Source organism: Microcaecilia unicolor, chromosome 12, assembly GCF_901765095.1.
Source record: "Microcaecilia unicolor chromosome 12, aMicUni1.1, whole genome shotgun sequence".
NCBI lineage: Eukaryota > Metazoa > Chordata > Amphibia > Gymnophiona > Siphonopidae > Microcaecilia > Microcaecilia unicolor.
Window position 1 is genome coordinate 94106212 of NC_044042.1, and position 24235 is coordinate 94130446.

The window sequence follows — 24235 nt, forward strand, 5'->3', positions numbered from 1 at the left end:
GCTTGGGAGCACGTAGATCAGTTTAGGGTTAGGAGCACTTCTGTTTCCAGTCCTGGTCCCTATGTCATCCGGTATCCAGTAAGTCCTGTCGGCTACTCGAACCCAGGAGCTCAACTCTTGGGGGGCTTAGTAGCTAAGTACAGGTGAAGCTGTTGGACCAGTCCAGTGTGCTCCAGTCCCGTGTTCCGGTCCTGTGTCCTCCAGTCCGGGGGACCAGTCCAGGGTGTTCCAGTATGGTGTGCTCCAGTCCAGTGTGTTCCGGTCCGGTGTGTGTTCCAGTCCTGTGTCCTCCAGTCCGGGGGATTCCAGTCCATGTGTTCCGGTTCGCTGGGCAGTGCCTGCAGTCCCTGCCGGTGTGCTTACCCAGTGTTGGTTGGTGGGTTTTGCCTGCTGCTGTCGCTTCTCGTCAGCAGCCCAAGGGCTCACGTTTGCTCCAGAGCCCGGCCCCGCGGGCTCTAAACCTGAGAACCTGACATTAAGGTTGTGATTTGATAGAAGTTTTGCCAAGGGGGTCATCATCAGGTTGAAAATAGTTGGCGAGGGGGGGATCCCTGCGGTACTCCACATTCAGGTGTCCATGCAGCAGACGTAGTTGAATTTGATGTGACTTGATATGAGCGCAAGGTTAGGAACCCCTTGAACCAGTTTAGGACATTGCCTCCGATGCCAAAATATTCAAGTATGTGTAATAGGATTCCGTGGTCAACCATATCAAAGGCACTTGACATGTCAAATTGTAAGAGGAGTATATTGGTGCCGGTAGCAATCATTTGTTTGAATTTGGTCATTAGGGTAATTAGTACTGTTTCTGTGCTGTGATTTGACCGGAATCCTGATTGGGCATCATGCAGTATTGAGAACTTGTTGAGATAATTTGTGAAGTTGTTTGGTTACCATTCCTTCGGTTAGTTCCAGCTCCAGCCCCCTTCTCCCATCTGAGCTCCACCCACCCAGTCCCTATCTGCCTACCCTCAGCTTCCTCGACAGCCCCCTTCTCTCTGTCACCTTGTCCCCTGCATTTTAAAAATCGCAGAATTGGTGGTGCAGCACCTCGTGTCTGCCTGTGAAAGAAGCATATCACCTCGTTGGACCTTCCCTCACTGTGTCCTGTCCTCCTCTGATGTAACTTCCTATTTCCGCGAGGGCGGGACACAGTGAGGGAAGGCACAACGACGAGGCAATCTGCTCCTTTCACAGGCAGACGCGAGGCGCTGGACCGCCAATTCTGAGATTTTTAAAACGCAGGGGGCCAGGAGGCAGAGAGAAGGGGGCTGTCAAGGGAGATGAGGGTAGGCAGGTTGGGACTGGGGACTACAGTGCCAGCGGTCTTTAGGTCGGGAGTAGTGGGAGCGGAGCACCCCCCCCTCGTGCTGACACCCAGGGCGGACGCCCCCACTGCCCCGCCCTTGGTACGCCACTGGGTAATGCATTTTGTGCATACCACGTTGGGATGTGTCCAGGTCTCCACACCGTTTGGTATGCATGGTGTCTTTTCATTTATGTTTCTTTAGTATACATGTAATATGACCAATTATTTTATATAGCCATTGTTGATTATATTTTTACTTATTGCTTAATCAGTTATTATATTGTACTGATTATGCACATCATGTTTTTTATAGATTTTTATATATGTTTATATATGTTAGTAATATGTATGCATTTATGTTTGATCATAGTCCCTGACACAGCCCGTGTGTGGGTGAAACACGGCCCATGTCGGGCACTGTTGGTTTATTAACCATTAATAAACTTATTTTGGAGGGGTTTTTTTTTGTCTCTTCTGCTCCTTTTTGTTGCCATCTTGGAGTCTGCAGATAGACTGCCCTGTTGTTTCCAAAGTTAAATTATATCCAACAAGCCATGAATACAAAATAACTTTGTAGCCAGCCTGATGGCCCATAATCATTTTGTGTGCTGCCATACAATAGAACATTTATTTATTTTATTGCATTGCATTTGTATCCCACATTTTCCCACCTATTTGCAGGCTCAATGTGGCTTACATAGTATTGTTAACATAGTTAATTCCAGTATATTAGGTATAGTTAGTATTGTGTAGAGGTTAATTAGGGGAAGAAAGAAGAAGGAAGGATTTATAAGGGTATTTATAGCAGGTGGGCTTTCATAACTGAATGGGTTGGTGAAGTGGATTAGTGGGGCTGAAGGTTCTCATTGTAGGCCTTGCTGAAGAAATATGCCTTCAGAGATTTGCGAAAGATAGTTGTAGGCAGATTAGAAATTTTTAAATAAAATAATAATAAAGAGAGAGATACACAGCTCTTCCAGTACCACCTGGGGATCAACCCTCAAGAGCAGCACTGGAAAGCAGATAATGAAGAAATAAGATTTACTGCTCTCATGATGTGTATGTAAGCACATAACCTTATCAAACAAATCTTACTAGTTATAAGGCAAATTGACCATGGTGAAAGATATTGCTATGCACTTTCTAGCTTAATCAGTTAAGAGACAATACAAGCTGTTCAAATTAAACTGGGCAATGAGAGCTGTAATCATACTCTAAACACTATTCAACACTGGTTTGTATTCATACACCCCTAATATTGACACAAAACAGCCAGCTTAGAAAATATCATTTCTTCATGGTCGGTATGCAAGTGATTATCTGATTGCAGACCAAGAAGGGCTTTTCTCTGCTATCAAACTGTTGAGGGGAGAAATAATTTTGTGGTTGCTTTGCTATGCATATATTTGGGGGTTTCTGGACCTTGTTTTGTGTCATCACAAATGAAAAATGCAGAATATCAAACGCAATAAATGAGTACAGACACCCCTCTACTTAGCTTATCAGTGGACCTATATTTCCACAGATGTAGCAACACTTTATTGCTCAAATAGTCCACAAAACATTGTCCAGACTAGAATTCACTGATCACTTAACCTTCCACTGTCTCAAGTATAAACTTAATTTTATTTATAGCATTTATAATCCACCTATTACCTAGATTATAAGTCCTCTGGGGACAGGGAAGTACCTCCTGCAACTGAATATAACTTGTCTTGAACTATCACTGAAAAATATGAAAGCTAAATACTAAATAAATATTTCTAGGTGTTCTCCCCTTATTTTACTCACAGAAGAAATATCAGCACCAAGCCCTGGGCGCTCTCGATAGCCCAGGCCACCACCACCAACGTTCAGCTTCTTGCCTTTCCCACCTTTGAAACGGGATTTCCGAAACCAGGCATTCTGTGAAATACAAACACAGAAATTGTAGTTCTCCAATCCAACAAGGTGCAGTGCCACCTGAGAAGGACAAACCCATTAACTGTGCCCAGATCTCACTGAGGCTTTAGTATTGTGTAACAACCCTGCATCAAGCATAAAAGCATCTGGGTAACCTGTAAGGAATGGCCAGCATTACAATCCTATCATCAATGAGCATGGGGAGGAGCCAAATGTTTAAGACAACTTCCTCAGTAGTTTTGGTGGTTGTCTGGATTATTGCAAAGCTTGTTGGTAAGAAAGAGGATGGGGCCTAGGTATTTGATTAAGTATGGGATTCATAAGAAGCAAAGAGCATGGCTTGGGATAGTTGCGTCAGGCCTTGTTCTTTGCTTCATACGAGTCCCATACTTAAACACTCAGGCCCCCTCCTTTGCCTTCCGAACAAGCTTTGCAATAATCCAGAATGAGCACTAGCTTCCAATTACTTACGAAATTCAATATAAGGTTATTATCCTCTCTTTTCAAATCCTTCATCTGGGCTTGCCATAGTTTCTTCATCGTTTCCTCATTCCTTATCGAAGACCTTACATTCATCTAAGCAAAATGTACCTGTCATACCATCCCGCTTCATATTTGTTCTCATCTTGCATGCACCTCATGTTTTACTGTGGCAGCACCCTCCCTTAGGGATTCTATTTTCTCAAAGAGAGTTTCACTTTAGACTCAGGATCAGATTTAAACTTAGGGCACAAATATGGAGGAGGAGGAAAAAAAGGGAGTGGCATGTAAAAAAGGATGCAGGACAATTTGCTCTATTTTGAAAACAATATATTTTTTAGAGCCAAGCTTTAATCCTTGAATTATTCTGAAAGAGAAATTTCACAGAAAAAAAAAACTGTTTGCACTTGCAAAATGTAAGTATAATGCTAACATCCTACTAAGTTTTATGCACACCTTACTTTTGCTTGCATGAAATATTCTGTAGAACATTTTTCTCATCAAAAAAGAGGGGCCATATTATAACTAGGAGAGACAACTGACCTACAGTTATTTTGTTGGAACCTTAAATCTTTTTAATATTATTTCTGGCACAGTCCAATGCAGGGGACTTGTGATTATTTCAGAACACACATACAAAAGAATAGTTTTATGAAGTATCAATGCAACGATGCTTTCTCCCCACCTCTAACCTCATACCTGCATTGCTAGGTCCATAAGCTCTTTGGAAACATATTGGTTGGCACCTTCGAGATTTCTGACCAGGTCCCCAGCAAAGCTGACATCTTTTGGAGTCAGGATGGTGTAGGCGATACCCTTCTCCCCAGCTCTACCAGTACGACCAATTCTGTGAGTATGAGTGTCTATGTCACGGGATACGTCATAATTGATCACAGTCTTGATAGAAGGAATATCCAAACCACGAGCTGTAATTAACACGTAGTAACCTGCATCAGTATTACTATTCTCCTTTCTGACCTCCCATTTACCCCAAGACAGTCTTTCCAAGGGAATCAACAAAGCAGAAGAAAACCCTTCTTGAAAAAGCCAAATGTCACCAGAAAAGCTTACTTGTGCCTCAGCTGTAATCAGTAGGTGGACAAGTGAAATTTTGCTACGTCTAGTGTCATCCAAGACTTGTTTGAGAAGGAGTCTTCTCTAAGAGATACAATTTTTTTTATTGTCCCATTGGGGATCGTCCACTTAATATATGCATCTCTAATGGACCTTAAAACTCAACTTTGGCCCTATACCTACTCAGGTGTGCTGAGAGCATGAAGGCAGAGTTAATTCCCCAACCTCAGAAGTGCAATTGTAAGACCATGTTTTCCTTTAAGGAATTTGTGCTTCTGCTATAAAAAAGAATCTTCGTAATAAAAGGAGACATTAGCTCTTACCTGCTAATATTCTTTCCTTTAGTCCCAACAGACCAACCCTGAGGATAAACATCCAACCTAAATTCAATTTTAACAGCAAACGAAAGACAGCTTGCAAGTCTCAAGCACGTATTCTCAGAGGACAGCAGGCTTCTTATTCTCAGAAATAGGCGATGCCGATCCACGTCGCCCGGTCTGGCATTTTTACAAAAGTAAAAACGTAGCTTTATAGAATGCAAGCTGTGCCCCACTGCATATGTGCAAGTGACTTCCCGCCCATTGCATGAATGCAGCCTCCTAAGTTTAAAATTAAAGAAAAAAAATAAAATGAATAAGGAGATAACTCCAAGGGGAGGTGGGCGGGATTGTGAGAATATGAAGCCTGCTGTGTTCGGAGAATACCTGCTACAGGTAAGTATCTTCGCTTTCTCCAAGGGCAAGCAGGCTCAAATATTCTCACAAGTGGGGAATCCCTAGCATCCAGGCTCACCCAAAACAACATTGGTTAACTGGGCCTCACAACGGCCTGGATCTGAATAAAATGGGCCCAGGAGGGTGGAGTTGGATTCTAGACCCTAAACAGATTCTGCAACACTGACTGCCCACACAGACTGTCACATCAGGGATCCTGCTCGAGGCAGTAGTGTGATGTGAATGTGTGAACTGAAGACCACATCGCAACCTTGCAAATTTCTTCAATGGAGGCTGACCTCAAGGGGGCTATCGAAGCAGCCATGGCTCTGACATTATGAGCCGACATTACCCTCCAAGGCCAGCCCAGCCTGGGCATAAGTGAACGAAATGCAATCTGCCAACAGGATGGCGACCTCTATCCTGTTGGGATCAAAAGAAACAAAAAGCTGGGCAGACCGTCTGTGGGATCCAGTCCGCTCCATGTAGTAGGCCAATGCTCTCTTACAATCCAAGGTGTGCAAGCTGCTTTCACCAGGATGGGCATGAGGTCGGGAAAAGAATGTTGGCAAGACAATAGACTGGCTCAGATGGAACTGACACCACCTTCTGCAGGAACTTAGGGTGCATGCGTAGGACTAATCTGTTATGATGAAACTTAGTATAAGGTGCATCCACTACTAAGACCTGAAGCTCACTGACCCTATGAGCTGAAGTAACAGCCACCAAGAAAATGACCTTCCAGATCAAATACTTCAGATGGCAGGAATTCAGTGGCTCAAAAGGAGCTTTCAAAGCTGGGTGAGAACAACAATGAGATCCCATGACACTGGTGGAGGTTTGACAAGGGGCTTTGACAAAAGCAAACCTCTCATAAAGCGAACAACTAGAGGCTACCCGGAGATAGGCTTACCTTCTACACGCTGATGTTAATCACTAACTGCACTAAGTTGAACCCTTACAGAGTTGGTCTTAAGACCAGACTCTGATAAGTGCAGAAGGTATTCATGCAGGATCTGTGTAGGACAAGTAAGAGGATCCAAGGCCTTGCTCTCACACCCAACGGCAAACCTCCTCCATTTAAAAAAGCGTGACACCTCTTAGTGGAATCTTTCATGGAAGCCAGCAAGACTCGGGAGACACCCTCCGAAAGACCCATAAAGAGAATTCTAAGTTCTCAACATCCAAGTTGTGAAAGCCAGAGACAGAAGCTTGGGGTGCAGAAGTGACCCCTCATTCTGTGTGATGAGGGTTGGAAAACACTTCCAACTCCACAGTTCTTCTGAGGTTGCAGCTTTGACCTTAACATTTGCATGCAGTCCCATGACTGAGAACTCTCTTGTCATAGAACAGCTTGGATCTGCAACTCTGTAGCTTTCTACATATTTATAAATTATTTGGAAATGGGAGAGATGAATGATGTGACTAAATTTGCAGATGGAACACAATTCAAAGTTATTACATCACATGCAAACTGTGTGAAATTGAAGGACCACCTTAGAAGGCTAGAAGACTAAGCATCCAAATGGCACATGAAGTTTAAAGTGAATAAATGCAAAGTGATGCATATTGGGAAGAATAACACAAATTATAGCAACATGATGTTAGGAGTCATCTTCCAGGAAAAGGATTTAAGTGTCACTGTGGACAATACATGAAATCTACTACTCAGTGTGCAGCGGCAGCCAAAATAAAAAATGTGAATGTTAGGCATTATTAGCAAAGGAATAGAAAATAAAGACAGAGAATACCATAATACCTCTGTACTGCTACTTGGTGAGTATTGTGTGCAGTTCTGGTCGCAGCATCTCAATAAAGATGTAATGGAACTGGAAAAGGTACAAAGACGTGTGATCAAGATGATTAAGGGGATGGAATGACTCTCATATGAAGGAAGGCTAAAGAGGTTAGGGCTCTTCAGCTTGAAGGAGAGGCAACTGAGGAGAGATATGACAGACGTCTATAAAGTCCTGAATGGAGTGAAATGGGAAAATACAAATCGATTGCTTACTCTTTCAAAAAGTATAAAGATTAGGGGGAAACTCCATGAAGTTACACACTAGCACATTTAAAACAAATAGGAGACCCAAATAGGAGAAAATATTTTTTTTTTCACTGAAAAATATTAGTCTCTGAAGCTTAATGCCAGAGCAAGTGATAAAAGCAAGGTAAAATTATGTATCATACCTGATAATTTTCTTTCCATTAATCATAGCTGATCAATCCATAGACTGGTGGGTTGTGTCCATCTACCAGCAGGTGGAGATAGAGAGCAAACTTTGCCTCCCTATATGTGGTCATGTGCTGCCGGAAACTCCTCAGTATGTCGATATCAAAGCTCCATCCGCAGGACTCAGCACTTAGAGAATTACACCCACAAAGGGACACTCTGCCCAGCTCACCACCGCCGAAACGGGGGAGGGGAATTAACCCAGCTCATCCCCACACAAGTGGGGGAGGGGAATCCGTCCAGCTCATCCCCGCGGAGCGGGGGAGGGACACCACCCCGCCGATGCGGGGGGATCTGGCTTATCCTGCAACCGCAACCGCGGGAGGAGCTGACTGACCCTAACACCGCCGAAGCGGGAGGGGTACAAAGCTGCCCTACAGCCGCACGAAGCGGGAGGGAGTGCCGGCAGAATTTAAGTCTCAATCCAGCCCCGTAAAATGGAGGGGAGAGGAATGCAGCAGCTCACTGTAACACAAACTTGTCTCAACTCTTGAAGAATCCAAGTGAAAAAACTTGAACACGAAGTCCTCCTGAAGTAACTGAAGACTAAACTTGAACCTAAAATTCAACCAGAATATAAACAGTACAGATATCTGGGAGGGGCTATGGATTGATCAGCTATGATTAATGGAAAGAAAATTATCAGGTATGATACATAATTTTACCTTCCATATCATCATGCTGATCAATCCATAGACTGGTGGGATGTACCGAAGCAGTACTCACCCAGGGCGGGACATTGAAATCCCTGAACTCAACACTGAAGCTCCAAACCGGGCCTCCGCCCGAGCAGCCACAGTCAAGCGGTAATGTCTGGAGAAGGTATGGGCCGACGCCCAAGTTGCCGCCTTGCAAATCTCTTCCAAGGAGACGGACCCGGCCTCTGCCATCGAGGCCGCCTGAGCTCTAGTGGAGTGGGCCTTCAACTGAATAGGCGGCACCTTCCCCGCGGCCACATAAGCCGCTGCAATGGCTTCCTTGACCCATCTTGCCACTGTAGGCTTAGCAGCCTGCAGACCCTTACGAGGACCTGCAAACAGGACAAACAGATGATCCGACTTCCGGAAATCATTGGTCACCTCCAAGTATCTGATGATGACCCGTCTCACATCCAGATATTTGAGAGCAGAATACTCTTCTGGGTAGTCCTCCCTACGAAAGGAAGGGAGACAGAGCTGCTGACTCACATGGAAGCGAGAAACAATCTTGGGTAGGAAGGAAGGCACTGTGCGAATAGTCACTCCTGCCTCAGTGAACTGCAGAAAAAAAAAAACTCTCGACAAGAGAGTGCCTGGAGCTCGGAAACTCTTCTGGCTGAAGTGATAGCCACCAAAAAGACTGCTTTCAACATCAGGTCTTTCAGAGATGCCCTCGACAAGGGTTCAAAAGGCGGCTTTGTAAGGCTCTTAGCACCAGGTTGAGATTCCACGCAGGCACCACTGAGTGCAGAGGAGGGCGCAGGTGATTAACTCCCTTTAGGAAACGCACCACATCTGGCTGCAAAGCCAGGGAAGCACCCTTCAGGCGGCCCCTGAAGCAAGCCAGGGCCGCTACCTGGACTTTCAGGGAACTGAGCGACAGGCCTTTCTCCAGACCTTCTTGCAGGAACGCCAGCACTGAAGAAATTGGAGCAGTAAATGGAGACAGTGAACCTGCTTCACACCACGCTGCAAAGGTACGCCAAACCCTGGCGTAAGCAGTAGAAGTAGAGCGCTTCCTCGCTCTCAGCAGAGTGGCGATGACCTTGTCTGAGAAGCCCTTCTTCCTCAGACTCTGCCGCTCAATAGCCAGGCTGTAAGACCAAAGGGGGAGGGATCCTCCATCACCACGGGACCCTGATGTAACAGGCCCTGCTCCACTGGCAGTCGCAGAGGTTCGTCCACTGAGAGCCTGATCAAGTCCGCATACCAGGGACGTCTGGGCCAATCCGGACCCACCAGGATTATCCAGCCCGGATGCTTTGCCACCCGGTCTAGCACCCTGCCCAACATGGGCCAGGGCGGGAACACATAGAGAAGCTCTTGTGTCGGCCACTGTTGGAGAAGAGCATCTACTCCCAGGGATCGAGGGTCCCGTCCTCTGCTGAAAAAGCGCGGCACTTGGCAATTGGCCGATGACGCCATCAGATCTAGGCTCGGCTGGCCCCAGCGCTTCGTGATGTCCAAGAACGCCTGAACAGATAGCTGCCACTCTCCGGGCTCCAAGGCATGGCGACTGAGAAAGTCCGCCTTGACATTCATGACTCCGGCAATGTGGGCCGCTGACAGCTGTTCCAGGTTCGCTTCCGCCCACTGGCATAGATTCATGGCCTCCTTGGCTAGAGGGGCGCTCTTGGTACCTCCCTGGCAGTTGACATAGGCCACAGCCGTGGCATTGTCCGACAGGACCCGTACAGGCTTCAACACCAGTACCGGGATGAACTCCAAAAGCGCCAACCGAATGGCTCTGAGTTCCAGGAGGTTGATAGACCACTTTACCTCTGCAGGAGACCAGAGCCCCTGCGCTGTCCTTCCCAAGCAGTGGGCTCCCCAGCCCGACAAAGAGGCGTCCGTCGTGACGACAATCCACTCCGGGGTCACCAGAGGCATTCCTGCAGACAACTTGTCTGTCTGCGTCCACCAGCTCAGCGCCTTGCGCACTGCTGGGTCCAAGGGAAGGCGCACAGCATAATCCTCCGACATCGGAGTCCAGCGCTGCAGCAGAGAGTGTTGTAGTGGTCTCATATGAGCCCTGGCCCAGGGCACTACTTCCATCGTGCCCGTCATAGAGCCCAACAGCTGCACATAGTCCCAAGCCCGAAGAGGAGAGGCTACTAGGAACTGGTCCATCTGAGCCTGAAGCTTGACAGTCCGATTGTCTGGCAGGAACACTCTGCCCACTTGGGTGTCGAATCGAACTCCCAGATACTCCAGGGACTGAGTTGGGCGCAGCTGGCTTTCCTCCCAGTTGATGATCCACCCCAGGGAGCTCAAAAGAGCAACCACCCCGGTTCACAGCTTTGCCACACTCTGCATAAGAGGGGCTCGGATCAACCAGTCGTCCAGATAAGGATGGACTTGTACTCCTTCCTTCCTCAGGAAGGCCGCGATGACCACCATTACTTTGGAGAAGGTCCGCGGAGCAGTAGCCAACCCGAACGGGAGGGCTCTGAACTGGAAGTGTCGGCCCAGTACTGCAAAACGCAGAAAGCGTTGATGAGGAGGCCAGATGGGAATATGCAAGTACGCTTCCTTGATGTCCAAGGATGCCAGGAACTCTCCTGCCTGCACTGCCGATATAACAGAGCGGAGGGTCTCCATGCGAAAGAGCCTGATTGACCCCTTGAGGTCGAGGATAGGCCGTACAGAACCTCCTTTCTTTGGTACCACAAAGTAAATGGAGTAACGTCCCTTGCCAAGCTGATTTTCTGGCACCGGAACGACCGCACCCAGGCGGATCAGATTGTCCAAGGTCTGCTGCACTGCCACAGCTTTGACCGGAGACTTGCAGGGAGAGAGTACAAACCCGTCTCTTAAGGGTCGGCAGAACTCTAGCTTGTAGCCGTCTCTGATGACTTCCAGCACTCAAGCGTCTGAAGTTATTGTGATCCACTCGCCCAGAAACGAGGACAGCCGTCCTCCAATCTGCACTGGGGCGTGGACCAAGGCCCCGTCATTGGGTACGAGACCCTAGGGGAGGACCGGAGGGAGCACCTCCGGGACGGCGGTCTCTGCGAAAGGAATGCTGCTTGGGGGAGAATTTCCTCTTGAAGGAAGAGGGGGCAGAGGAGCCCGACGGGCTTCCTGAAACCGTCCTCTGGAGGTACCGGGGCGAGCACTAGCCCGAGCCCTGACCTCTGGTAACCTCTTGCCCTTAGACGTGCCGAGATCGGTCACGATTTTGTCCAGCTCGACCCCAAAGAGCAGCTTGCCTTTAAAAGGCAATCTAGCCAGGCGGGATTTAGAGGCGTGGTCAGCAGACCTATGCTTCAGCCAAAGCCACCGCCGCGCAGAGATTGTCTGAGCCATGCCTTTAGCTGAGGCCCTCAAGACATCATACAGCAAGTCTGCCAAATAGGCTAAGCCCGATTCCAGGGCCGGCCAATCAGCCCTCAAGGAATGATCCGAGGGGGAAGCCCGCTGCACCATAGTCAGGCACGCCCTGGCCACATAGGAGCCGCAAACTGAGGCCTGCAAACTTAAAGCAGCCGCCTCAAAGGACGACCTTAAGGCCGCCTCCAATCTTCTGTCTTGGGCGTCCTATAGGGCCGTGCCACCTTCCACCGGCAACGCCGTTTTCTTAGTCACCGCAGTGATTAAAGAAACCACGGTAGGCCACAGATAGGCCTCACGTTCACTTTCAGGCAAAGGATAGAGGCGGGACATAGCCCTAACCACTTTAAGGCTCGCTTCCGGGACATCCCACTGAGCCGAAATTAAGGTGTGCATGGCATCATGCACGTGGAAGGTTCTATGCGGGCGCTTCGTCCCCAGCATAATGGCAGAGCCAACAGGGGCTGAGGGAGAGACGTCCTCCGGAGAGGAAATCTTCAAAATGCCCATGGCCTGCATTAACAGGTTGGGCAAATCCTCTGAGCTAAAGAGCCGCGCTGCAGAGGGGCCATCCGCTCCATCCGAGCGGGGATCCGTCTCCTCCAAGGAATCCGCAAAGGACCGTTGGGAGAACTCAGATACGCTGCCCTCATCTACATCGGAGGAGACAAAGTCCTCCAAGGCCTGGGAATCAACCCGAGGGCGTTTACCTCCGGGGGCCTCAACCTCTTTACCAGACGAGGGAGCAGGGGCAGCGTTTTGCATAAGGAAGGCCTGATGCAGCAGCAAAACAAACTCGGGGGAGAAACCCCGCATACTGTGCACTTCCGCAGCCTGGGCTACAGCCCTAGACACACCCTCAACCGGCGCTCGCAAGAGCGGGGGAGAGATGCTGCGCATCCAAGATGGCGTCCGGCGCGACACTCCGCGAAGGAGCCGCGCGGGAAGAACGGCGCTTAACTTTAGCCGCTTTTGTGCCGTCGCCCAAATTAAGGCGTTCATGGCATCAATGTCTCCCACCTCAAGGGCGGCCCAAGAAGAAGCCGTCCGAGCCGCGTGGCCGGCCAATATGGCGGAGGCGAGCCGCGGGGGATGGGCGTTTATGGCGGGAAAAACCGCCACACCGGAGGAAGGACCAGGACACTCATCGGTCACGAAACTGTCACCCAACAAGGGCGAATCAGACTTTAAGACCCCCGCATCCCCTCTGGAAGCGCACACGCGATCCGGGGAGCGACTCTTTGCGCCCTCGCCCTCCGACGCCATAGGCCACGTGGTGACCAATCGGGGAACCCCCTGCCCGCTATAAAAGGTAAAAATTACCTGCTGTCCGCTCCGAGCTGTAACGACCTGGTGTCCCAGTGAGTAGCTGCAATAAACGTTTAAATAAACGTCGAAATAAACGCCTTTAAGGACGTTCAAAAATTTTTTTTTTTTTTTTAAACGGAGCCAGCGGGAGGGGGGAGAAAAGGAGGGACCTGGCGCCACCAGGTTTGCACTTGCTCAAGAAGAGCCCTCAACCCCAGGCACTCAACAAAACCTAAAATTAGGCTTGGAGGCCTAGCCAGAGCTGCTGCTTTGTGTGACCACCACCTGCTGAGATAGAGAACATACTGGGGAGTTTCCGGCAGCACATGACCACATATAGGGAGGCAAAGTTTGCTCTCTATCTCCACCTGCTGGTAGATGGACACAACCCACCAGTCTATGGATTGATCAGCATGATGATATGGAATAAATGTTTAAAAATAGTTCAAACTTCTGGAAAACACCTCAAACTGTTGGTGGAACTGGGGAGAAACCACTGCTTATCTTGAAGTTAAGCAGAATGGAATCTTACCACTTTTTGGGTCTCTGCCAGGTACTTATGACCTGGACTGGACACTGTTGGAAAGAGGACATCGGGCTCAATGGACTCTCGGTCTGACCCAGTATGGCAATTCTCAGGTCTCTCCAGTAGAGTATGAATTTTGGCCAGCTTTGGTGCAGAAACCGGCTTGCAATGCAGATTCGGCCATGTTTTGGTTTCAGCCAAAAATGCCAGTTACCATAAAATCTTTAATTAACATACTATGCTCTTCTAATACTTTTCAAAAGCCAAAACCTGTTTTTCATACTGAACAAAAGGTTCTTCATGCCGAGTTACCTGGAACTGTAAGGAATCTTTTCCACATTGTAACTGTTCAAATCTATTAAACAAGGAAATGTCCAACTTCTCAGTGGCATCCCAAATCTCCTCCAATGGGATCTTCTCTGGTCTCCTCCTCCTCCCCATGCTGCTAGTAATTCCAGCCAGGGATTGAGGGTCTGAGCCAACTACTTCCAAGTTGTTCTGCCTCCACATTCAACTCCCCCTCACCAGGAGGCCCAGAATCGCCCTCCGTATCTATCTTCAGGTTGAACCATGGAAGTTACATCGGCATCCATCGGTTTCTCCTGCAGCGATGTATACCAATTCCGGATCAAGGAAGAGCCTCGTGAGATTCGGGGCCCAGGGTCAAGTTGAGAATGCTGTGCACCATGCCTCCTTCCTGGGGCACCCCTGCTGAAATAGTAGTAGTAGTAGTAGCTTGGGCTCTCTTTAATAAATATGCTTGATGAAACAGCAATAAAAAATTATGACAAAAAGGAATAGAAATCCAAAGGTCCTCTGTAGCTGTCAGGATGTTGGTTGAAGACTGCAATTAAGAGGCCTGTGCAGAAAGAATTGCAACATCTGCCTCAGCAGCAACAGGAGCGCAGGAAGCCAAAATGGCCAACATTCCTGTGCTTTGAGTGCAGAAGACTTTTCAGCTCTCAATGCCAGGTTGTGTTTTGAGCTTGGCCCTGGGATCTCCCTCCAAACTTATGCCTAATTCTGTGTCAATTAAGAACAATTAGGTCTGTTCTATTTCTTGATCATTTTTGTATATTAGTGCACGCTATTGTTCTGCCTCAATTAGACTACTGCAATGTTCTGTTCGTTGGTTTAAATTCAAGGCTTGCTAGCAGATTACAGCTTTTACAGAATACTGCAGCTAAAATGATTCATGGATGCTCCTGATTTGATCATGTGACACCTTTATATAAAAGCCTGCACTGGTTACCATTGAATGTATGTGCTAAACTTAAAACTGTATAGTATTTAAAATCTTACAGGGAAACTGTTCTAACAAATAGCAGCTTAATCAGCTTTTCAGAACAATTCTTGCTTTTACTCCACTTTATTATTAGGATTTCCATCAGTTAAAAGAGTCCACTATAAAAAAAGTTTTTGACAGCTTTTATTTATTAAGATAGTAAATTATGGAATGAAGTACCTGAGCAAATAACTTTCAAAATACCTACAGATTTGTAAAGAACTGAAAATGTCTATTTTTGGAAAATAATTAGACAAGTAATATAGTAGGGATAAGACTGATCTCTGATTTTTTTGTATTATGATCTTATTGTAACCCGCATAGATTCTTTACTGATAGAAACGGGATATAAATATATAGAATAGAATTCTGGTTAACATCAAGGGAATAGGAAGAAAGACAACCAAGCCCTGAAATGGCCCACTGTGCACTGCAACAGGAGCAGTGCTTAGCCTCAGTCAGCACTACCATAATTAAGTAAACACCTGAACATTTAAGTCCCACCTACCAGCATCAATGAAGACTAAGTCAAATCTTTCCTCGTTGGGGTGGGATCAGATAATCCCAGTGGCCACCAAAGATGCTTGATACTGAAGCAGGGGGAGACCACCCTGATGTTGATATGCCCCCAGTGTACGACACAGCTCTGAGTGCCACTGGGACCGATGCTGCTGATGCTGAAGCTGAGGGACTGGACTTCTCAGTGCCAAAAAGAAGTTTGCACTATTTCTCACAATCTCTAATATTTCTTCTCAACATGTGCAACTTTCTTTAAATTAGTCACCTTAACGGTCACAGTGGGTAGCATATATGCCCCTAATCAGTTGGACACTACATTTTACAAGAAACTGGTTGATATTCTTGGTGAGGAGGGTACCATTCCTTTGCTCGTGGGTGGGGACTTTAATATGGTTTGGGATCCTCAACTTGATAAATCTGACCCCCCTGTGGGAGCAAGGTCCAGGTCTGCAAGGGGCCTTCCGCAATTCAGTTCTTTATTGGATCTTCTGGATGTGTGGAGGGTTCTGCACCCTTCGGAGAGAGACTATACACATCTATCCCGAGCACATGCAACTCAGTCCAGGATAGATTATCTCTTAGCCTCCCGTCCACTACTCAATGAGATAGCAGACACTCAGATAGGTCCGTATGTGATCTCTGACCACGTGGCAGTGTGGCTAGATTGGAATCTGGGGAGACAGGGGACTTCTGGGTCATCCTGGGCCTTTCCCTGTGACTTGTACTATGACGTGAAATTTGAGCAGAATCTGTTAGCTAGCTGGTCAGACTACAGAATTTTTAATCATTCCTCTGAGAAGGATGTCATCTTATTTTGGGAGGCTGCCAAGGCGGTCCCTTCGCGGGTCAATCATTGACTACGCTAACCATAAAAAGAAGGCCAGGGACAGAGAAATCCTTCGTTTAGAAAAATAAATTGTAAAATTGCGACAAAGATTTGGGGATCGTCCGACCGCTTCTCTCAAGGGTGAACTTTTGTCAATAGCTTTGAACTCCTTGATTCAGGAACGGGCGGTTAAAACACAAAACTATTATAGGTATCAACTTTACAAGCATGGAAATAAAAATGGGAAATTATTGGCCCATCTGATAGCAAAAAAAAAAACACCAGGAATCTAGGACTATAGCTTCAATTAAAGACTTCTCTGGGAAGTTGGTGCATTCTAACGCAGAAATATGTGAGGTTTTCAAGGCCTTCTATCACTCTTTGTATACACCACAGGAATCGGATGATCCTCCCAAGGGGTATGTATTTGGGGGAACTCAGCCTTCCGCGTATCACTCAAGCGGATAGAACATCCTTAGGCGCACCAATACATCCTGATGAGGTGTACGGGGCAATTAGTGGTAGCCCATTGAGCAAGGCCCCGGGGCCAGATGGGCTCCGAGCCAAGTTCTACAAACTGTTGGGGGAAGTAATTGTTGAGCCTCTAACGAAGGTTTTCAATACCTGGGTGGCGGGGGGGCTCTATGCCCCAACAATTAAATGTAGCACAAATTATAGTTTTGCCCAAACCGGGTCGGGACACTACTTTGCCTGCCTCATATCGACCAATTTCATTGTTAAATTATGAAGTGAAATTGTTTGTGTTTGTGCTTTTTCGTGTGGCCTCCAGAGTCTCTATTTGCAAAAAGTTTGGCTAACAGGTTGAGTCGGGTGTTACCTCACATCATCCATGACACACAGGTGGGGTTCGTCAAGAACCGGTCTGTCATTAGAAATCTTAGACATATATTGGCCTCCTTGGAATGGGTGAAATCACACCGGAAACCAGCCATAACGATGCCGAGAAGGTGTTCGACCGGGTTCGGTGGGAGTTTTTATTCACAACCCTGAGAGTATATGGGTTCGAGGGGTGGTTTGTAGATGCAATTAAAGTCCTGTATGCCTCCCCTCGGCCCAGAGTGAGAGTTAATGGCCAATTATCTACACATTTCCTGATTAGATGTGGAACTCGACAGGGCTGCCCATTGTCCCCACTTCTTTTTGTTCTTTATTTAGACCCTCTTATCCAGGAGATTCATGCCAATGTGGATATTAAAGGGGTGGATTTTGGCGGGGAGAGCTTTAAGTTAGCTGCTTTTGCAGACGATCTTTTGGTGGTTCTTATAGACCCACAGATTTCACTGGAGGCATTGTTAGAGTCCTTTCAAGAATTTGGGGATTTCGCGGGGTTTAGACTGAACTTAGACAAATCAGAAGCACTAGCTAGTTCGACAGAGGTTCAACGTGCCTGGCCCGAACAATTTCCTCTGCGGTGAGCGGAACAATCTTTTAAATATCTCGGGGTGCTTCTTTCTTCGGAGGTCAAAGAGTTATATCAGCTTAATGTAACTCAGATGCTGTTGACAACCCAGCAACAGTTGGAAAAGTGGCAAGAGTTACCTTTGCCTTTGATTGGGCGTATCTCTTTGGTGCGCATGAAACTTTTCCCTAAGTGGTTATATTTGCTTCAATCCTTGCCGCTGTGGTTATTGCAGAAAGACTTGCACCGCCTAAATCATCTTGACTCAAGGTTTTGTTGGGCTAAGAAAAAAAGCAAAACTACGTTTCTCTCATTTGATGGGTTTTTGGTCTCAGGGTGGGCTGGGCCTCCCTAATATCAGACTTTATAACATTGTGTATCTTTTACGTCATGTTCGAGACTGGTTATATTCCTCGAGTTTTTTTTTACACCTTATGCACTTGAGTTGGCATACTTTGCTCCATATAGCGAATGCTACATACCTGTAGAAGGTATTCTCCGAGGACAGCAAGCTGATTGTTCTCACTGATGGGTGACGTCCACGGCAGCCCCTCCAATCGGAAACTTCACTAGCAAAGGCCTTTGCTAGTCCTCGCGCACCGCGCACGCACGGCCGGTCGTCTTCCCGCCCGAACCGGCTCGTGTTTGTCAGTCCCATATGTAGCAAGACAAAACAAGGGAAGACACAACTCCAAAGGGGAGGCGGGCGGGTTTGTGAGAACAATCAGCCTGCTGTCCTCAGAGAATACCTTCTACAGGTATGTAGCATTCGCTTTCTCCGAGGACAAGCAGGCTGCTTGTTCTCACTGATGGGGTATCCCTAGCCCCCAGGCTCACTCAAAACAACAAACATGGTCAATTGGGCCTTGCAACGGCGAGGACATAACTGAGATTGACCTAACAACTTATCCAACTGAGAGTGTAGCCTGAAACAGAATAAACATGGGCCTAGGGGGGTGGAGTTGGATTCTAAACCTCGAACAGATTCTGAAGCACTGACTGCCCGAACCGACTGTCGCGTCGGGTATCCTGCTGCAGGCAGTAATGAGATGTGAATGTGTGGACAGATGACCACGTCGCAGCTTTGCAGATCTCTTCAATAGTGGCTGACTTCAAATGGGCCACTGACGCAGCCATGGCTCTAACACTATGAGCCGTGACATGACCCTCAAGAGCCAGCCCAGCCTGGGCGTAAGTGAAGGAAATGCAATCTGCTAGCCAATTGGATATGGTGCATTTCCCCACAGCCACTCCCCTCCTGTTGGGATCAAAAGAAACAAACAATTGGGCGGACTGTCTGTTGGGCTGTGTCCGCTCCAGATAGAAGGCCAATGCTCTTTTGCAGTCTAATGTGTGCAGCTGATGTTCAGCAGGGCAGGAATGAGGACGGGGAAAAAATGTTGGCAAGACAATTGACTGGTTCAGATGGAACTCCGACACAACCTTTGGCAAGAACTTAGGATGAGTGCGGAGGACTACTCTGTTATGATGAAATTTGGTGTAAGGGGCCTGGGCTACCAGGGCCTGAAGCTCACTGACTCTACGAGCTGAAGTAACTGCCACCAAGAAAATGACCTTCCAGGTCAAGTACTTCAGATGGCAGGAGTTCAGTGGCTCAAAAGGAGGTTTCATCAGCTGGGTGAGAACGACATTGAGATCCCATGACACTGTAGGAGGTTTGACAGGGGGCTTTGACAAAAGCAAACCTCTCATGAAGCGAACAACTAAAGGCTGTCCTGAGATCAGCTTACCTTCCACACGGTAATGGTATGCACTGATTGCACTAAGGTGAACCCTTACAGAGTTGGTCTTGAGACCAGACTCGGACAAATGCAGAAGGTATTCAAGCAGGGTCTGTGTAGGACAAGAGCGAGGATCTAGGGCCTTGCTGTCACACCAGACGGCAAACCTCCTCCATAGAAAGAAGTAACTCCTCTTAGTGGAATCTTTCTTGGAAGCAAGCAAGATGCGGGAGACACCCTCTGACAGACCCAAAGAGGCAAAGTCTACGCTTTCAACATCCAGGCCGTGAGAGCCAGAGACTGGAGGTTGGGATGCAGAAGCGCCCCTTCGTCCTGTGTGATGAGGGTCGGAAAACACTCCAATCTCCACGGTTCTTCGGAGGATAACTCCAGAAGAAGAGGGAACCAGATCTGACGCGGCCAAAAAGGAGCGATCAGAATCATGGTGCCTCGGTCTTGCTTGAGTTTCAACAAAGTCTTCCCGACCAGAAGTATGGGAGGATAAGCATACAGCAGACCTTCCCCCCAGTCCAGGAGGAAGGCATCCGATGCCAGTCTGCCGTGGGCCTGAAGCCTGGAACAGAACTGAGGGACTTTGTGGTTGGCTCGAGATGCAAACAGATCTACCAAGGGGGTGCCCCACAACTGGAAGATCTGGCGCACTACTCGGGAGTTGAGCGACCACTCGTGAGGTTGCATAATCCTGCTCAGTCTGTCAGCCAGACTGTTGTTTACGCCTGCCAGGTATGTGGCTTGAAGCACCATGCCGTGACGGCGAGCCCAGAGCCACATGCTGACGGCTTCCTGACACAGGGGGCGAGATCCGGTGCCCCCCCTGCTTGTTGATGTAATACATGGCAACCTGGTTGTCTGTCTGAATTTGGATAATTTGGTGGGACAGCCAATCTCTGAAAGCCTTCAGAGCGTTCCAGACCGCTCGTAACTCCAGGAGATTGATATGCAGATCGCGTTCCTGGAGGGACCAGCTTCCCTGGGTGTGAAGCCCATCGACATGAGCTCCCCACCCCAGGAGAGACGCATCCGTAGTCAGCACTTTTTGTGGCTGAGGAATTTGGAAAGGACGTCCCAGAGTCAAATTGGACCAAATCGTCCACCAATACAGGGATTTGAGAAAACTCGTGGACAGGTGGATCACGTCTTCTAGATCCCCAGCAGCCTGAAATCACTGGGAAGCTAGGGTCCATTGAGCAGATCGCATGTGAAGGCGGGCCATGGGAGTCACATGAACTGTGGAGGCCATGTGGCCCAGCAATCTCAACATCTGCCGAGCTGTGATCTGCTGGGACGCTCGCACCCGCGAGACGAGGGACAACAAGTTGTTGGCTCTTGTCTCTGGGAGATAGGCACAAGCCGTCCGAGAATCCAGCAGAGCTCCTATGAATTTGAGTCTCTGTACTGGGAGAAGATGGGACTTTGGATAATTTATCAGAAACCCCAGTAGCTCCAGGAGGCGAATAGTCATCTGCATGGACTGTAGAGCTCCTGCCTCGGATGTGTTCTTCACCAGCCAATCGTCGAGATAAGGGAACACGTGTACTCCCAGCCTGCGAAGTGCTGCTGCTACCACAGCTAGGCACTTCGTGAACACTCTGGGCGCAGAGGCGAGCCCAAAGGGTAGCACACAATACTGGAAGTGACGTGATCCCAGATGAAATCGAAGATACTGTCTGTGAGCTGGCAGTATCGGGATGTGTGTATAAGCATCCTTTAAGTCCAATCGTTTTGCTGAATCATGGGAAGAAGGGTGCCCAGGGAAAGCATCCTGAACTTTTCCTTGACCAGATATTTGTTCAGAGCCCTTAGGTCTTGGATGGGACGCATCCCCCCTGTTTTCTTTTCCACAAGGAAGTACCTGGAATAGAATCCCAACCCTTCTTGCCCCGGTGGCATGGGCTCGACCGCATTGGCGCTGAGAAGGGCGGATAGTTCCTCTGCAAGTACCTGCTTGTGCTGGAAGCTGTAAGACTGAGCTCCCGGTGGACAATTTGGAGGCATGGCGGCCAAATTGAGGGTGTATCCTTGTTGGACTATTTGGAGAAGCCACTGGTCGGAGGTTATGAGAGGCCACCTTTGGTGAAAAACTTTCAACCTCCCCCCGACCGGCAGATCGTCCGGCACGGACACTTTGACATCGGCTATGCTCTGCTGGAGCCAGTCAAAAGCTCGCCCCCTGCTTTTGCTGGGGAGCTGTGGGGCCTTGCTGAGGCGCACGCTGCTGACGAGAGCGAGCGCGCTGGGGCTTAGCCTGGGCCGCAGGCTGGCGAGAGGGAGGATTGTACCTACGCTTACCAGAAGAGTAGGGAACAGCCCTTCTTCCCCCATAAAAACGTCTACCTGAAGAGGTAGATGCTGAAGGCTGCCGGCGGGAGAATTTGTCGAAAGCGTTATCCCGCTGGTGGAGCTGTTCTACCACCTGTTCGACTTTTTCTCCAAAAATGTTGTCCGCTCGGCAAGGGGAATCCGCAATCCGCTGCTGGATTCTATTCTCCAGGTCGGAGGCACGCAGCCATGAGAGTCTGCGCATCACCACACTTTGAGCAGCGGCCCTGGACGCAACATCAAAGGTATCATATACCCCTCTGGCCAGGAATTTTCTGCACGCCTTCAGCTGCCTGACCACCTCCTGAAACGGCTTGGCTTGCTCAGAAGGGAGCTTGTCCACCAAGCCCGCCAACATTGTTCCGCATGTGGATGCTCGTGTAGAGCTGGTAGAACTGAATCTTGAATGGTAGGCCTTCCTCCCAAAGGAGTCTAAGGTTCTAGAGTCCTTGCCCGGGGGCGCCGAAGCATGCTCCCTAGAACTCTTAGCCTTCTTTAGGGCCAGATCCACCACACCAGAGTCGTGAGGCAACTGAGTGCGCATCAGCTCTGGGTCCCCATGGATCCGGTACTGGGATTCGATCTTCTTGGGAATGTGGGGATTAGTTAGAGGCTTGGTCCAGTTCGCCAGCAATGTCTTTTTTAGGTCATGATGCATGGGTACTGTGGACGCTTCCTTAGGTGGAGAAGGATAGTCCAAGAGCTCAAACATCTCAGCCCTGGGCTCATCCTCCATGACCACCGGGAAGGGGATGGCCGTAGACATCTCCCGGACAAAAGCCGCGAAAGACAGACTCTCGGGAGGAGAAAGCTGCCTTTCAGGGGAGGGAGTGGGATCAGAAGGAAGGCCATCAGACTCCTCGTCAGAGAAATATCTGATGTCCTCCTCCTCCTCCCACGAGGCCTCACCATCAGTATCAGACACAAGTTCATGAACCTGTATCTGAAGCCGTGCCCGACTCGACTCCATGAAAACACGGCCATGGTGGGAGCGCCGAGAGGTAGACTCCCTCGCCAGCACCGGCGAAGCTCCCTCCACCGACGTCGTCGGGGAGTCTTCCTGGGAGGCGGTACCGATGTCGGAGACCTCACCCCGGGCAAAGGGGTGAACAGAGGGTGAGCGATCCTCCCGGTGCCGATGCCTACTGGGTGCCGACTCCCTCGGCGACCCAGAGCTCTCGGTACCGAGGCGGGACGGAGACCGGTGTCGATGCTTCTTTGATTTCTTCAAACGAAGCATGTCACTGGAGCTTCCCGGTACCGACGAGGAGGACGTAGAATCCAACCGTCTCTTCCTCGGGGCCGAGGCCGAAGAAGGTCGGTCTCGGGGGGGGTTGTACCGCAGGAGCTCTCAGGGCAGGAGGAGACCCACCCGAAGGCTCACCGCCACCAGCAGGGGAATGGACAGCCCTCACCTGCACTCCAGTCGAAGCACCACCGTCCGACGACATCAGCAATAGCGGAGGTCCCGGTACCACCGACGTCGATGCAGCCTTCCGATGTCTCGGTACTGACGATGCAGAGGGTCGAAGCCTCGATGCAGTGGTCGAAGACTTCGATGCTGTCGACGTCGATGCACTTGATGCGTCCTGTGCTGTTGTCGACGAAGAGCCCGAGAACAACACGTTCCACTGGGCCAATCTCGCTACCTGAGTCCTCTTTTGTAAAACAGCACAAAGACTGCAGGCCTGCGGGCGGTGCCCAGCCCCCAGACACGAAGCGTGCCTATCAGTGAGCGAGATTACCCGGGCACACTGGGTGCACTTTTTGAAGCCGCTGGGAGACTTCGATGACATGGGTGGAAAAATCACGCCGGCGAAATCAAAATTCGCAATGATGACGAAAGGCACCAAAAATAAGGGAGAGAAAACCCGTACCGAGGCCAAAAAGGCCAATCCCGAAAGCGAAAGGAAATTTACGCTGGGGGAAAAACTGGACACACGGGAAGGGACAAAGACCGAAAGGTCTCTCTTTTTTTTTTTTTTTTTTAGCGAAATCGCGAAGACGTGCGAGGGTCAACTTGAGGGGCACGAAACGGCGGCAAAACACGACCGTCCCGAGTGCGAACAAAAGAAGACTGACGAACACGAGCCGGTTCGGGCGGGAAGACGGCCACGCATGAGCATGGGCGCACGAGAGCTAGAAAAGGCCTTTGCTAGTGAAGTTTCCGATTGGAGGGGCTGCTGTGGACGTCACCCATCAGGGAGAACAAGCAGCCTGCTTGTCCTCGGAGAATTGATAACTTGGGAAGCTTGGGAAGTAAAAGGATCTTTTAAACATAAAAATTGTTTTTTGAAAATTTGGAATCTTTATTTGGTCTCTTTGTCACCAAAAGGCAGAAGTCTCATTATGAATAAATTAAGCTGTCAGTAAATTTGTTCGGGGTGGGATGTGGACGTGGTCACTCTCTTCCGTCCTTGCTCCAGGAGGACATAAGAGTCCAGTCCTCCAGGGGGTGAGTGGGGATGTTATTAAGCATAAAGAGGGAGAGGGTAAGGGTAGTGGTGGGAGGGGGGGGGGGTTGGTTTCA

At 48.9% G+C, this 24235-nt stretch overlaps 1 protein-coding gene across 1 annotated transcript in view; it reads right to left on the bottom strand.

Annotated features, from left to right (window-relative positions):
• The window catches only part of LOC115482026 (ATP-dependent RNA helicase DDX42-like), a 172022-nt gene that overhangs the window by 41600 nt on the left and 106187 nt on the right, over positions 1–24235 (bottom strand). The window contains 2 exon segments of the mRNA XM_030221570.1: positions 3101–3214; positions 4391–4617. Of these exon segments, the coding sequence (XP_030077430.1) occupies positions 3101–3214; positions 4391–4617 (341 nt within the window).